At 39.5% G+C, this 16,470-nt stretch overlaps 1 protein-coding gene across 1 annotated transcript in view; it reads right to left on the reverse strand.

Annotated features, from left to right (window-relative positions):
* Positions 1–16,470, reverse strand: part of Adgb (androglobin) — a gene marked incomplete at its 5' end in the record, with an annotated part of 67,054 nt that overhangs the window by 12,569 nt on the left and 38,015 nt on the right. The window contains 6 exons of the mRNA XM_055608084.1: positions 180–476; positions 2,619–2,802; positions 3,536–3,715; positions 6,879–7,051; positions 14,213–14,324; positions 15,613–15,645. Of these exons, the coding sequence (XP_055464059.1) occupies positions 180–476; positions 2,619–2,802; positions 3,536–3,715; positions 6,879–7,051; positions 14,213–14,324; positions 15,613–15,645 (979 nt within the window). The remainder of the gene's footprint in view (positions 1–179; positions 477–2,618; positions 2,803–3,535; positions 3,716–6,878; positions 7,052–14,212; positions 14,325–15,612; positions 15,646–16,470) is intronic.

Here is a 16,470-nt window from a genome sequence, read left to right on the forward strand (position 1 = left end):
TCCATTCCATTCCATTCCATTCCATTCCATTCCATTCCATTCCATTCTATTCTATTCTATTCTATTCTATTCTATTCTATTCTATTCTATTCTATTCGGGAGCCCTGCTCTCACATGTGGCATGCTGTCATTTCAGAGGCAGGTGTGTGTCTTACCTTACCAGCAAGATCAGAACTCACCAGGAGTAGGGATCCCCTTCCGTGGGGCCGGGGAAGTCAGCACACTCAGGACGGTCATCGCACCCACGGTGCTCAGCGCTGGACTGGGCTCTTTCGGCTCTTTCGGCTCTTTCGGCTCTTTCGGCTCTTTCGGCTCTTTCGGCTCTTTCTGTTCCTTCAGGTCCTTGTCATTGCTTGTGGATTTTGCCAGATCCCTCACCTTGGACCACTTCTTCCACAGCACACTTCCGGCTGCAGCTGGCGGCAGTTCTTTGGTCTCTTCTTTGGCATCTTTCCCAGTACCTCCTGCTAGCTCTCCTATAGCACAATGTATATGTCCCTGAAAAAAATAACTTGCACTCTGCTAAGTCACATGCAAACAAATCTACATGTTTGTAGGAGCCCAGATTTGGAGGACATGCTTCCAAAGTTCTGCAGCGTCTAACCAGGGCCCGGATACCCTGCAGCATCTAGGATGTCAAAGTGTGTTGTGGCTAGTGTAAACACATGTATGAGGTGTGCCTGGAAGCTGTCTCAGGATATGAAGGCCACACACAATCAGAGGCTTCAAGAAACTGGGGCAATATTGACAGAAGGGAGCTCTTCAAGTATTGGGACCACTGTATATAAGCAAGGTACTTCTCTTTGGGAAGGGACTAGTGAGTCAATAGTTATTTAAATTGTCTTAAAATACAACTGAAAAGGCTTCTTACTTGTGAAGATCCTAAAGCTGAAAGAATTTTCATTAGCAGAGCTTCCAGTAGTAAATCCTTGATCATGAAGAAATCATAAAAACCAACCCCAACTTTCACACTAGCCATGCATTATTTTCCTATTTATTCATCCCTTGTAGGTGATCTATTTTGCATTATATTCTGATATGAATGAAATACAGGATTTGGGCAGTGAATTGCTTCTGCCTCCAGTGGTACTTAGACATAGTCAAGTATGACGACATCTATGACAAGACAATAGATCAAAGGAAGGCCAGATCTGCATGCTTTCTGGGTCTCTTACTTCTTAAAACTTAACAATACTACTGAGACTCTTCCCCACCTTGGATATCAGAATATACATCAATGGGTTGGAATATAATAAAATTTGTCCTCTATACCTCTGGATTCTACACCCATGGATTCAGTCAACCAACCATTGATCAGGAATTTGTTAAGGCAGGGCTGGAGAGATGGCACAGCGTTTAAGAGCACTGAATGCTCTTCTAGAGAACCCAGATTTGATTCCCAGCACCTATATGACAACTGTCTATAACTCTAGTTTTAGGAGAGCTGATGGTGTCTTCTGGCTTCCTTGAACACCACACACACATATGATGCATAAACATACATGCAGGAAAAAACACACATATATGTAACATAAAATTAATTAATTGATACAACATTTTAAACACCTATGGTTAAAAAATGACAAAATGCCCAGGGAGGTAAAGTAATGCTTGCTGTGTAAGCCTAGTGATCCGAGTTCAACTCCTGGAAGCCGTGTAAAGGAGAAAACTGACTCTACAAAGTTGTCTGTACTCTGTATGTGTAGTGTGGCTACATCCAAACAACATGCACATACACATAGTATAAGAAATACTAAATAATTTGAAATGTACTGTTTAAAATTTTATGCTGTTATTTACTACATAATTTTGTTAGTTTTATTTGTATTGAACATATATACTTGTTTGCCTTTATATTCTCTAAATGATACAGTGTAACAATTACTTAGAAAGCACTTAGATTGAATTATGATTATATAAAATATGAGGAAAATTCAAAGCATGCAGGAGAATGTGCCCAGGTTATATGTGAAAACATCTCCATTTCCTAGAAGGGTGTTGAACACCTGTGCACTTTGGCACATGCTGTAGGCCTTGAAAGCAATCATCTTTGGATACTAGAGTCAACTATAATTTAAATAGTGCAAGTTGCCAACCATGGCAATAATTCCATTTAAGTAGTTAGCTTTATTATGACTATACTTATTTTTATTCTTATTCTTAAGAAAGTGCCAGATTATTAAGTAGTAGGCCTGCTTCCAATTCCACATGGCTACCATCACACTGAGTAAGAACCTTATTTCATCTCTGATTTCATCAACTAATCTTTTTTCTTTTAAAAACAGGGTCTGGCCTTGAATTCACTATATAGCTGAGAATGGACATGAACTAATCCTTCTGCCTCTACCTCCCAAATGTCAGGATTACAGATGTGTGCCACCACTTTATATTCTTCAACTTGTCTTAAGTAAGGAAAACCACTTTTGCCAATGTGTGGAGAATGGGCTTGAGAATCTTAGATGGGAAAATAAGTGGCTTGATAATTAAAGGGCTATTCATGTCCTGATTTGAAACCGTTTGGTTTTTCCCAATCCTGAGGACTAGAAACTCTAAAATGATTCCTTGTGACTTAAAGAGGGCCCCACTGAATGCCTGCGCAGCTTGTGGCCTCCACTGACCTTCTTCTGAGGATTTAGTTTGGCTCTGAATAGAAGGCAAAGTCTCAGAGGCCATGACAGGGACAGAACCGGGAACTGGACCGGACGCCGGAACGGGGGCGGAAGCAGGAACGGGAACAGGAACGGAGGTGTCACTTGTCTTCTTAAAGTATTTGTTGAGGTACTTCAAACGTGCCTGAGAAGCCTAGAAGACAGATATCAGCCCTGTGAGCATTTGAAAAGCAGCAAGCAGCGCAGGCCGAAGCAATGTGATGGTACTCAGGAGAAGGGAGAAATATGGGTTCCAAAAAACAAACAAACAAAAAAATAAAGAAAAAGAAAAGAAAAAAAGAAAGAAAGAAAAAGAAAGCGCGAATAAGGTAGTTTAGACAGGCCATCTCCTCATTGACTAAAGTGCTCAGCTCCCAATGCAAGGATTCTCAACGTGTGGGTCGCAACCTCTTTGACAACCCTGTACAAAAATATTTATATCATGATTCATAACAATAGCAAAATTACAGTTCTGAAGTAGCAATGAAAATAATATGATTGGGGTGTCATCACAGCCTAAGGAACCATTACAGAAGGTTAAAAACCTGAGCTGTAAGAGAATGGAAGGACAGGTATTTAAATTCCACAAGGGGGCAGCACATCCTTTTTATTCTAAAGCTGTTTGTAGTAGGGAAGCATACGTTAAATGTTTGCATTCTCCTCTTTTTAGGAGACATGAATCCAGCCCTCATGGCTACGTATAAAAGGCAGGGGGGGGGGCACAACTTGGACATATGAGGGATACCTCATGTCAGAATTCAGTTAGTCAGTAGCTAATATAATTCCAAGTCCCTAAAGGAACCCTGTGCAGCTTCACCACAGGGCTCATCTCTCAGACTACATCTAACAATGAGGAAAGAGAAAGAACAGCCTTTCAGGCAGGTAACCTTGATAGCCCTCCCTGGCTCAGTTGTCTCCCAAGCTTGCTTCATGGCTCGTATTTCATCTGCTCGTTCTGTGTCTTTTTTCACGTCAACATAGTCTGACTCGCTGTGTTCAGAGACCAGCCTCAAAATCCAGTAGGGTTTGTTTGGATCATCTTGCTGAGGGTGAATGGTGGGTACTTGCTAGGAAACAAAAAGGTTAAAAATATGAATGCTTTCCTCTCCTAGGAAGGTTCTAGGATTCACTCCCTAATCAGGGATTCCAGTTAGGTACTTAGCATAGAGAAATCAGACCATAATTTGCTAAGACTTGCGTAAGAATGCTCATTTTATTCTTTTTACAGCAGCAGATGAAGTGAACAGCATAAAAGTGTATCAGGGTGGTGAACAGACAACCTATAGCACATCCTATGTTGGATGCTGAGCATTGACTAAAAATAAACATCTGCTGTATCCCTCCATGTGGAAGAATCCTACAGGCCCATATGGTAGTAAGAGAAGCTGAGCACAAACAAATTCAACGTGTGGAGGCATCTGCATGAATTCTGTGACAGGTGAAAGTAGCATGATGACTGAAAGCTGATGTGCTCATACCAGGAGCTTTGGTGCAGGGTGGCAAAGTGAACACCAACGGGTACATGGACATAATCTCTACTCTTTACCTTGAGCTACATGGTGGATGTACTTGTTGGGAGTCAAGAATTGCACAGTTATGAGTGTTGCCTATGGAGCTGGAGCTATGTATCAGTAGATAAAACATACTTGCTTTGAAAGGGTGAGGGCAAGAGTTCAGAACCCAGGAGGTCCAGTGCTGACTGCACAGCAGCCCATCTGGAACTCCTGTGCTCAGAAGGTAAAGATGGGATCCCTCAGAGCAAGCTGGCTGGCTAAGCTGGCCTCAGCAAACAGCTCTGGATTCAGCTGAGGAGTCTTGCTTCAATGAATATAGTGAGAAGTGATTGAGGAAGACTTCCAACATCAATCCTGGGCCTTTACTCACACACACGCACAGACACACATTCTTATATATGATACTCACATGAGAAAAAAGAAAAACAAGTGTATATGCCCATCACTTTATGCAGTATTGACTTTAAAATACACACAATAAAGTCTAAATTGGGCTGATGGGTGCTGTAGTTTGTTTTCTGTTGATGTGATAGATGCTGTGACCAAAAGCAATTTGGAAATATAAAGGGTTTATTTCAATTTATACTTTGAGGCCCATCCCTGGGAGAAGATCAGGACAGAAGCTCAAGCATAAACTGATGCAAACAACATGGAAGAAGGCTGCTTATTGGCTAATTCACTGGCTCATGCTCAGCTAGCTTTCTTATATATTCCAGACTCACCTGCATAGGGATGGTGCCACCTGCAGTGGGCTGGACCCTCCATCAATCATCAAAGAAAATGATTTCTTACAGACATGGCCACAAGCCAATCTGATACAGGCAATTTTTCAACTGATTTCCTATAGGCTGTGTCAGCTTAAAAATAGAAACTAGCCAGTGAAGTAGGTAAGGGTGCTTGCTGCCAAACCTGATAGTCTCCCATAGTTTGTCCTTTGGCCTTCAAATGCACCTGTGAGTATGTGTGTGTACTCACACACAATGTTAAAAATTTTTTAAATAAAGTCTAAATTATACTTATGGCCACTCATGATGTCTTCCTAAAACTGAGCAAGATAATCAACTAAATCTAGCCCTGAATGTACTTGTTACAGACTCACTCTGAATGTAAGTGGTACTTTAAGATTTATAGAACTACTTGCAAGAACAAAAGAAGTGGGATTTAGATTTTACATATGAGAGGTAATTCCTGGACAGTCAGAGAGGAAGAGAGACCCTTGTTCTCCAAATAGACTTTCTGCCAATTTCTCTCTCAAGTTTCCATTTAATATGCTATTGTGAATGCTTTTTCTGTTGCTATGATATGGCCAGAAGCAACTTGGAAAAGAAAGGGGTTTTATGGTTAACTAACTTTGAGTCATGAGGTTGTAGAACTGGGATCTTCTAGGACCCCACCAGGCAAGTTAAATGTTAAAAAGTGGTGTGATTGAAGAATACATCTCAGAAGAGCAAGACTATGTCCATCTGAAATAATGTAATCAGGGAAGAGAAGTTTGCAGCCATTGAATACAGTTTTCATTTAATATAGGATAATCATGCTAAACTCTGTGCACCTAAAGAAGCTAAGCAAGAAGAAGGACTCTGGGTAAGATGGTCAATCTTCATTCAGAAAGGCAAATGGGATGGACATTGGAAGAAGGTGAAAATAAGGAATAAGACAAGAACCTACCACAGAGGGCCTCTGAAAGACTCTACTCAGCGGATGCTGAGACTCATAGCCAAACTTTGGGCAGAGTGCAAGGAATCTTATGAAAGAAGGGGGAGATAAAAAGACCTGGAATGGTCTGGAGCATCCCAAGGAGACCAACAGACCAAAACATCTGGGCCTAGGGGTTTTTTCTGAGACTGATACTCCAACCAAGGAGCACTCATAGAGATAACATAAACCCCCTGCACAGATGTAGCCCACTGCAGCTCAGTCTCCAAATGGGCTCCCTAATAAGGGGAGCAGAGGCTGTCTGTGACATGAACTCAGTGGCTGGCTCTTTGATCACCTTTCCCTAAGGAGGGGAGGCCAAAGAGGAAGACTATAAAAGACAGTGAAGACTATGAAGACTATGAAAGACTATGATGAGACCTAATAGGCTAGGGTCAGATGGAAGGGAAGGAGGTCCTCCCCTATCAGTGGACTAGGGAAGGGGCATGGGAGGAGATGAGGGATGGAGGGAGGGCAGGACTGGGAGGGAATGAGGGTGGGGCTACAGCTGGGATACAAAGTAAATAAATTGTAATAAATAAATTATATTAAAAAATAAAATAAGAAAAATGTTTTCATTTAAAATTTGGTTTCCTTATTACCTAGAAGACCTTGCTTCCTAGGCAATTATCTTAGTAGTTTAATGAGAACCAAGTGTTAGAGATGAGAATTCTTTTCTTTCTTATTTTTAAAGCTTAGAGTATTAGCTTTTCTCTTTAAATGGCTCCAAAAGTGAGTTGATCAGGAACTTTTTCAGTATTGAGTTTTGATTGATAAGAGAACTATCAAAGTAATAAAGGATGAATCTGAATATAGTCAATATAGCTTATGTCATGATCTCAAGGACACAATGCAGCTAAGAAATGGGATCCTTAAAATGCAAGTGGACAAGATTCACCTCTTCTGGAGTTTGAGATGATGAGTCCTCATTTCTTCTTATTGCTAACTTCCCCCTCACTGTCCATTTTGCAAGTGCCACCAGGATCTGTTCAAGTAAGGAGGAAGTCACATCTGCACCCACCTGAGGCTCAAAGCGAGGAGCCTGTTTTTCTTTGACTGACTTTTCTTTCTCCGCAGCCTTCTCCTTGCCTTTCCTTGATGTTTTGGAAGTTCCTACAGATTTCTGCCCTTCACTGACAGCATGGAAATCTGGGCTTCCTGTGGTAATCAATTCTTCATGTTTCTCCACATGAGCTGAAAAGACATGAAAATGGAAACGAATGAGACCTGACATGATGACAAGACCATCTCCTGTAGCGACTTGGCAAGCACTCTGGAAAGATGTTTCATCTAAAGATGGTGGATTCCTTTTCTTGTAAACAAATGTTTCATAAGAATTGGTCAAAATTCTTTTTAATGAAATGGGAACATAGTTCATATAGCATAAACTCAATGTTGGTGTAAGTAAAGCAGTGGGCTGTAGAATATTAAGATTATGCAACCACCAGATCATTATGCAACACCAAAAAAACTACTGTGTTTGCCTTCTGGATGCCTTTTATCTCATTCATAGTAGAGTTACCTTGATTTTTACCTGTGCTACACAATTCATTCATCTCTGCTCTAACCTTTACTCTTTCCTTCCTTTTGCTTTTGGATTAATGTTCTTTTCTTTTTCTAGCTTTCCAGTTTGTTCTTTTAAAAAGATATGTGTGTGATAGTGTGTGATATGTGCATATTGGTCCCCTCAGACACCAGAAGGGGGCATCAGATTTCTTGAAGCTGAGTTACAGGCAGTTGTGAATCACCATGTAGGTGCTGGGAACTGTGAACCCTTGTTCTCTGCAAGGGCAGTAAGTGCTCTTTAGCTTCTGAGCCATCTCCCTATACTCCATTCTTCAGGGTTTTTTTCTTTAGGGTTAATGTAGACAGTTATGTTAAGGCAGTGTTGCTTTTTACACACCTAGGAAATCTTCACATTCATTTCTTACTGTTTTCTAGTTTTATTCCCTTGTGATCAGAGAACATAGCTGCCTGATTTCTACCCCTGCCCAGTTATTTAGACTCACTGCATTGCTTCATCTGCTGTCATCCTCCAGATGCTCCAGGAGTGATGAGAAGAGCATGTGTCTGGGGGTGTTGAGTGGAGAATTCTTTTCATAGGGCAGGCTGTTTGCCATGTTATTCAAGCATTTTATGATATTATGATTTTTGTTTAAATTTCTTGCCACTATTTAAAGTGCGGTATCAGAAATTTCCAACTAGCTGTATAATTAGCCATTTCTTTGTTCAATACTAGTTTTGCTTCATGCATTTTAAATACTGTTAATGAGATTCAGTTCTGATGTTTATAATGGTATTGTTTTGATTTATGGTCTCTTCAGCATTATAAAGTAACTCATATACCCATTTTTTTCTTTAAAATCTATTTTTGACAATAGTATGACCATTCCAGGTTTATTTGGGCTACTATTTGTAATGTGTATTTCACCTTTTTGTCCTAAGACTGTTTATATCTTTGAAATTAAAAGATGTCCCTCTTAAGAACATGCACAGTTATATCATGTTTTGTTGTAAAGCACATTTAATTTATAGTAAACATAATCACCCAAAAGGAAGATTTATGTCAGCTATTCTGATATTTATTTTACTACATACTTCATATCCTTTTTATTGTTGTTGCTGTTGTTCCTCTAATGTTCTGATGCTACCTTCTTTTGCTTCAAAACCATACTTCCTTCTGCAGCATTTTAATTCTCTCAGGCTTCTGTTTTCTGTGCCTATTCATTTTCTTAGTGGTATCTCTGGGTATGAGTATAATTAAAATATTTTATAATAAGCTTGAATTAGTAGCAACTTAATCTCATTAATGTTCAAAGACCTTTGCTCTTATATATTTCTTTTTATCTTGATGCTTATAAAATGTAAGATTTGTCTGTATGCATGCTGTGTCCTTTAAATCTAATTGATTAATTCATAAGATGAAGCCATTATCAGGTTGCTTACTTTAGTTTGCAAAGCTTGCAAGAAATCTGCATGTCTTGGCAGCTTGTATTAGAATAAGCTGTGAAATGGAAACCATTTTACTGATTCAAGAGTTATGGAAGGTGTGATGTCATGTGAATGTGCCTGTAATTAGAAAGCTCTGGAGGAACCTGCACATCCCTTAAGGGGAGGAAGTGCTCAGAGACAACACCTGCTGATGACATGAGCTTAAGAAGCCCTTTGTGATTTTCTTTGGGTTCTTACTCTACCTGACATGACCCAGCACACAATAGAAGGTACCTTCAGTAGAGGATGAAACTTCCATGGATAGAGAAATGCAAGTATCTTTTAGGATTCAAAGTCAGTGCTTTGAGCTGTATTCTTGGAAACTGAAATATATATGTTTGTTTTGTGATATATCTTAAAATGTTTATTTTATGCAACTACAACATATAATTACATTATAAAGCATATTAATATAAAATGTATGTAATATTTTGTCCTGTCAAAGACTTTTCGACTTAAATTCACAATACTTCATTGTGTAATTCTCCCCCTTAAAAATAATCCCTTAAGATAGGAGCTCCACAAGGACCAAATTTATCTGGGCACAGGGTCTTTTCTGAGACTGACATGTAACCAAGGACCATGTATGAATGTCACCTAGAACCTCTGCTCAGATGTAGCCTGTGGTAGCTCAGTAACCAATTGGTTTCCCATAGTGAGGGGAACAAGGACTATTTCTAACAGGAACTCAATGACTGGCTCTTTGGCCTCCCCACCCCCCAAGGGAGGAGCAGTCCTGTTAGGCCACAGAGGAGAGCTTTGCAGCCAGTCCTGAAGATACCTGATAAAACAGGATCAGATGAATGGGGAGGAGGTCCCCCCTATCAGTGGACTTGGCAAGGGGCACAGTGGAGATGAGGGAGGGAGGGAGGGACTGGGAGGGAATGAGGGATCAGGACAAGGCTGGGATACAGAGTTAATAAAATGTAACTGATAAGAAAAAAATAAAATCAAAAAAAAAAAGAAAAAAATAATCCCTTAAACCAAGAGTTTTTTGATAAAGATTAAAAAATTATATTTAATAGATAAATTAGAATTTCAAAGGCTTGATTATCAACATAGAAAGCTGGCATATTGACAACAGAGTTTAGAATGACAGCATCACAGTGATGAAGGGTGGATGCCACTGACAACTCCCAGCTAGCCAGCCCTTTAGTGAATTGTAGTGAAATAAACAAAAGTGGCACTGTTGTCTTGCAATAGCCAGAAGCCATGGCGTGTATAAATAATAGCAGAAATATCCCAACTCTGTATATGTCAGCTTGGGAATTTTTTTTTGTTTTTAATTTTTTTTTTTATTTCTGGGTTGTAAGGATATAAAGTTTTGAAAAACATCAAACCATATGTTAAATTTCTCATAGAAATTAAATGCTTTAAATTAATGAAAAATAGTTTTATTGACTTCAGTATGAATATAAAATTTTAAGTCTGATCATCAGTACAGTAAGAAAATAACATGGCCAAATTCTTGTTGATAAAAATATTTATATTTTAAAATTAAGCTAAATTGATAATTAACACACCAAGAACTAAAGTTTTCTAAGCACTCAAATTCTTTAAAGAAAAAAAAAAAGCCTACAAAACATGTAAGCTTTGAGCTGTAAATAGAACTAAAACGTTGCAGTTGATATAGTGATATGCTTTAATTTAATTGAACTGGCCACCTAAAAATCCACACTTGAGTCTGTGAGAAAGCTTAGTCAGTGAATGGGGAATATTGCCAAACTTGGTTATCTGAGTTTGACCTCAAGAACCCATAGTGATGTAAGAGGAACCAACTCCCGCAGGTTGGATTTCCACACTCATAAGCTGAAGTAAGTGTGTGCATGCATGTGGGTGCACTCTGTGTGTGTGTGTGTGTGTGTATGTGTGTGTGTGTGTGTGTGGGAGAGCACACAAGTAATAAATGAATTAAATGATAATTCTAAGACTATATTTTAACACAATTAGTAATAATCTTTTATTCTGAACTCAAAGCTATTTGATTGTCAAAAAGATTTTTCAACAACTCCTCTCAAAGAGAAAATCTCCAGATTGTTTTTTAATTTAATTTATATATTTATTTATTACAATTTATTCACTTTGTATCCCTGCTCCAGTCCCCTCCCCTAGTCTCTTCCCAGTCCTACCTACCTTTCTTCTCCCTCTATGCCCTTTTCCTTGTGCCCTAATAGGGGAAGACCCCCTCCCCTTCTAGCTGACCCTAGCTTATCAGGTCTCATCAAGGCTGGTTGCATCATCTTCCTCTGTGGCCTGGCAAAGCTGTACCTCCTAGAGGGAGATAAGCAAAGAGCCACTGAATTTATGTCAGAGACAGATCCTGCACCCCTTACTAGGGAACCCACTTGGAAACTGAGCAGCCAATGGGCTTCCTTTGAACAAGGGGTCTAGGTCCTCTCTATGCATGGTCCTTACTTGGAGTATCAGTCTCCAAATTGTTTTAAATGCAGTATAATTCTTAGTTTCTTTGCTTACTGCTTTTCATCAACAAATGCTACTCGGTGCATGGAATGGCTTAATTTCAGCACTTGCTCATCATACATGAAATTGATAAATATGTTATTACACACAAAACAATACATAGTATGATTCTTTCAGGCCTATTTTAGAGTTTGAATATAGAATAATGCTGATACCATTTTTTTGAATGCTACTAGGAGCAGAGAACTCCTACAGGTTGCCTGTGCATTTGTGAGAGTCTTCCAAGACAGGAGCCCTTGAGGTCTTACAGGTGACAAGTTACTGCTGTTCAGCACAAGTCAGGACAGTTTAGCTACTGTGATACATTTTTCCATCCAAGGATAACTTTCCTTTTATAGACTTGACCCATATTGTTAACTGCTACACCCACGCCAGTGTCGCCATAGTAGCAAATACTACAGGGCGGGGGATATGCTTTCTTCGGAAATTTGCCCCCTGGAAGGTCCCTGGCAAACTCATCCCACTTGGAAAAGAGACGTATTCTGAGATTTCTACGCTTTTTCAGTTGTGGCTCTGGGGCTGGATTAATAAATTCTTTGATCTTTCTCTGTGACTCCTGAAACAGCACAACTAATTTTATAAAGAAATTTATTATTAGTAGATTATTAAAGGCTTTAATAAAAATAATATGTAAAAGGAATAAGTTTAAGAAAAGTAATGAATTAGATTTAGTATTAATAGGCGTTATAAGAATAGTGAAAAAATAATAGGCTCCTTCTTAAGAAAAAATAACATGAGAAGTACAGCTGGCACGAGTTTACCCCTCCCTTCAGCGTCTTGTTCCTAGGGAAGATCATAAATCTTTAGCAGGACATAAGGGAGGATGGTTGACAAAGGTATGTTTAGACTTTGGCAGGTATTCGACTTGGCTCGGAGGACTATTACAGCTCCTGACTTTCCTCTTCACTAGTCAGTGATAATGAAACCATAGTTTGAGGTTTTTGTTTCTTGTTTGCGTTGATCAGAAAGTTTCTAGGCAAAGATTTCTTGTGGGCACTGCCCTATGTTAAAACATAAACTTTGTATCCTTGGTAAAAGTCTGAATGTTCTGGAAAGCATGCCAGTTTTAAGGTGCTTCCTTGTGAGATCACTATAAAAATAGCAGCTTGACTTCAGTAAAGTTGCAGCAGAGTCAAAACCATCAAGATGTCTCTGTCTGTCAATTCATCGCTGAAACCGTGTCTTCCTGTCCAAAGCCTTGTTCTTCCGCAGATGCCGGGAGCCCGACTGGGCCGGTCCGTGGCAGTTAACTTCACATTTTGCTCACTATGTGTAAATTTATTTCAGGACTGTGTAATGCTTCTTTGCCCTTGATAGCCTAACATGTGTGCACACATATTTCTTCTTCTATCGTTGAGTATTATTGAAATCTCATCAGTGTTAAGAACTAAGTTTTCCCTGTTGGCAAGATTCCCATGTGATTGTAATCAGGTTGACCCCCTCCCTTCCTTCAACTGCCCCACTTCTTTCCTCTCTCCCTTCTTCTCTCCTTCCTTTGCCTTCACCTTCCCTACTACCTTCCCCTCCCCTCTCTTTCTCACACTTACATTGAACCTAGAGTCTTGCACATGCCTGGCCAATTTGCTTTGCTGACTTATGTTTCTACCCCTGATATTCTCTTTTCATAAGCTAGTGTTGGATAATAAGCTCTCTGTTATATGCTATATATTTGGAAATGATATGAACAACATTAGCATGAGTATGTTGGTTGTATCAAGACCTATGTAAAAAAATTATTATAATATAAAAACAAGACTAAAGAGACATAGGCATCTCATGGAACAAACCACACAGGCAAACAAGAAGGCTTGGATTTTATTCTTTTTTCTACTACAATTCTAAGCTTCCAGGAATATAATTTAACATATATTGGCACTATGAACTGTCCCTGAAGAACAGGAAGAAAGCACAAAGTTTTGCTGAAAACAGAAGCATACACAATATTGTACTGTTTCTCTATTATTTCTATTTATTTTGTAATTGTAAATGTTTGGTGTGCATATAAACCTTTAGCATATTTTTTAATGATTTCTTTTTAATTTTTATGTGCTTTGGTGTTTTAATTGAATGTATGTCTGTGTGAGGATGTTGGGGTCCCCTGAAACTGGAGTTACAGACAATTGTGAGCTGCTATGTGGGTGCTGGATATTGAACCAAAGTCTTCTGGAAGAGTAGCTAGTGAGACATCTCTCCTGCCACACACCATAACATATTTTTGAGACAGTGTACTATGTAACCCTGGATCACTGTACTATGGAGACCACACTGGCCTTGAACTCACAGAGATCAACCTGCTTCTGCCTGCTGAATGTTGGAATTAAATATGTGTATCTTCAGAGTCTGTCTTCATTGTTATTCTTTCCTAACAACTATGGGAAATACAATTTTATCATCATAAAAGATTTGCAAGTGTAAGTGATGCATAAGTTTTGCTAAGTAGATAAAACATGTTTATGCATGGCCTCAATGACAAAATGTTTTTAGGTTTTAAAAATTATGCACTAAAAATATTGAAACATAATTAATATAAAAATATGAGACTGTTGATTATGAGCAACAACATATTTTAATTGTGTAATCAACTTACTACTCAGTACTTAAAATAAAAGTGACATGAATACCATTTAAGGTATGGGATGGAGAAATCGCTGTTAAGAACACTGCTTCTTAACTTAACAGAACTTGCTGTGGACCAGAGTTCTGTTCCCTGCACCCTCATTGGAGACTCACAATCATGTATAACTCCTGCTTCAAGAGATACAATGCTCTCTTTAGACCTCCACAGGCACCAAGCATCCACATGGTATGCATATGTACATACAGGCAAAATACTTATACACATGAAATAAAACAAATATTTTTAAAGTATTTAGAGTGACCTACCTTTCATATCAAATTTCTCTAAGTCTTTTAGTGCTTGAACAAATGTCAGCTGAGTTTCAGTGAGAGGCCAGCTGTTAAACAGCACCAAGCACTGTATGATGTACTTGTAGCACTGTGAAAGAAAAGGCAGGGAGTCAGTGCAACCAAAAGAATCAGTATGTGTTTTGAAAGAGTTATCAGATCACGTTTATAATGTGTAATTTTATAAATCATAAAATCATAGTTTAATTAAATGATACATATTTTCAGAAACACTCCGTGGTGGCTTTAACAAGAATGACCCTCCCCCATAGGCTACTATGTTTGAATGTTTGCTCCAAAGTTGGTAGAACTATATTGGGAAGGATTAGGAGATGTGGCTTATTGGGAGGTAAGGGCTTCAAGGTTTCAAAAGCCTCTGTCAAGGCCAACTAGCAGATAAGATGTTAGCTCCCTGGAGGTTTCAAGGACACTACAAGAAGACCTACTGAGTAAAATAACCTAAAATAGCAAACTAAGGTGGACTCATGGGGGCTCACAGAGACTGGACCAACTACCAAAGAGCATGCAGAGGCTGCACCTAGATCCCTACACATATGCAGGAGATACACAGCCTTTTTAACATGTGGGTCCCCTAACAATGGGAGTAGGGGCTATCTATGACTCTGTTACCTATCTTTGGATCCCTTTGCCCTATCTGGGCTGCCTGTCAGGTCTCAATGGGAGGGGATATGTTTAGTCCTGCTGAAACTTGAGATGCCAGAGTGGGTTGCTACCCCTTGGGGGCCCTCCCCTTTTCTGAGAAGAAGGAGAGGTGAGACTGTGAGGAGAGTAGGAAGGAGGCTGGGATCAGGTTGAAAAGTGATTAAATAAATAAAATAAAAATGATGTTAGCTCCAACCCACTGCTCCAGCACCATGCTTGCTCGTCTGCTGCCATGCTCCCCACCATGATGGTCATAGCCTCACACTTTGCATCTATAAGCACCCCAGTTACATGTTCTCGGTAGTAAGTTGACTTGGTCATGGTCTTTCTTCCACAGCAGTAGAACAGTAGCGAAGACACCTTCTATCACACAGGAAAGCAGCATTTAACGTTCTCCATCCAGTTGCTGCCTCCATCATCTAACTTTCCAGTTTTTACCACTGAAATGGGCATAAAGTAAAATCCCATTTCTGTCGTATTTTGATACTTTCTTATATTATTAGGGATTTTGAGTTGTTATTCAGAGTGGTTGGCTTTTAAGGTTTTCCTTTCTTTACACTTTAATTAGGAAACTAGTCTTCTGAATCACCTTCTAGTACTTTTATACATTTAATTTTTCCACATAAATCTGCAGTGTTCCTGGAGTCCACCTTTATTTATAGTACTAGCTGTGGTGAAGGAAAAGGAAGTTCCCTAACCTCTGATAGACAGGTTACCTTTTCTCCTTTAATTGATAGTTTCGCCTCTATCTAAAAAAAAAAAAAAAAAAAGAAAAGAAAAGAAAAGAGAAAACATCAGTATTTTTTTATTTTATTTTATTTTTATTAATTACAGTTTATTCACTTTGTATTCCAGCTGTAGCCCCCTCCCCCATTCCCTCCTAACTCCACCCTCCCTCTTCTTCTCCTATGCCCCTCCCCCAGTCCAATGATCGGGGAGGTCCTCCTCCCCTTCCATCTGACCCTAATAAATCAGGTCTCATCAGGACTGGCTGCATTATCCTCCTCTGTGGCCTGGTAAGTCTGCCTCTCCCTTAGGTGGAGGTGATCAAAGAGCCAGCCCATGAGTTCATGTCAGAGATGGTCCTTGTTCCTATTATTGGGGAACCCTCTTGGACACTGAGCTGCCATGGGCTATATCTGTGCAGGGGTTCTAGGTTATCTCCATGAATGGTCCTTGTTTGGAGTATCAGTCTCATAAAAGACCCCTGTGTCCAGATTTTTTGGTTCTGTTGCTCTCCTTGTGGAGCTCCTGTTCCCTCCCGGTCTTTCTATCTCCCCCCTCTTTCATAAGATTCCCTGCACTCTGCCCAAAGTTTGGCTATGAGTCTCAGCATATATATATACCTGCTGGAAAGAGTCTTTCAGAGGCCCTCTGTGACAGGCTCCTGTCCTGTTCCCTGTTTTCTCTCCCTTCCAATGTCTGTCTTTCTGAATGAAGATTAAGCATCTTACCCAGGGTCCTCCTCCTTGATTAGCTTCCTCAGGTGTACAGATTTTAGTATGAGTATCCTATATTATATGTCTAATATCTACTTATAAGTGAATATATACCATGTGTGTCTTTCTGCTTCA

Source organism: Psammomys obesus, unplaced genomic scaffold (genome assembly GCF_907164565.1).
Source record: "Psammomys obesus unplaced genomic scaffold, mPsaObe1.curated_primary_1811, whole genome shotgun sequence".
NCBI lineage: Eukaryota > Metazoa > Chordata > Mammalia > Rodentia > Muridae > Psammomys > Psammomys obesus.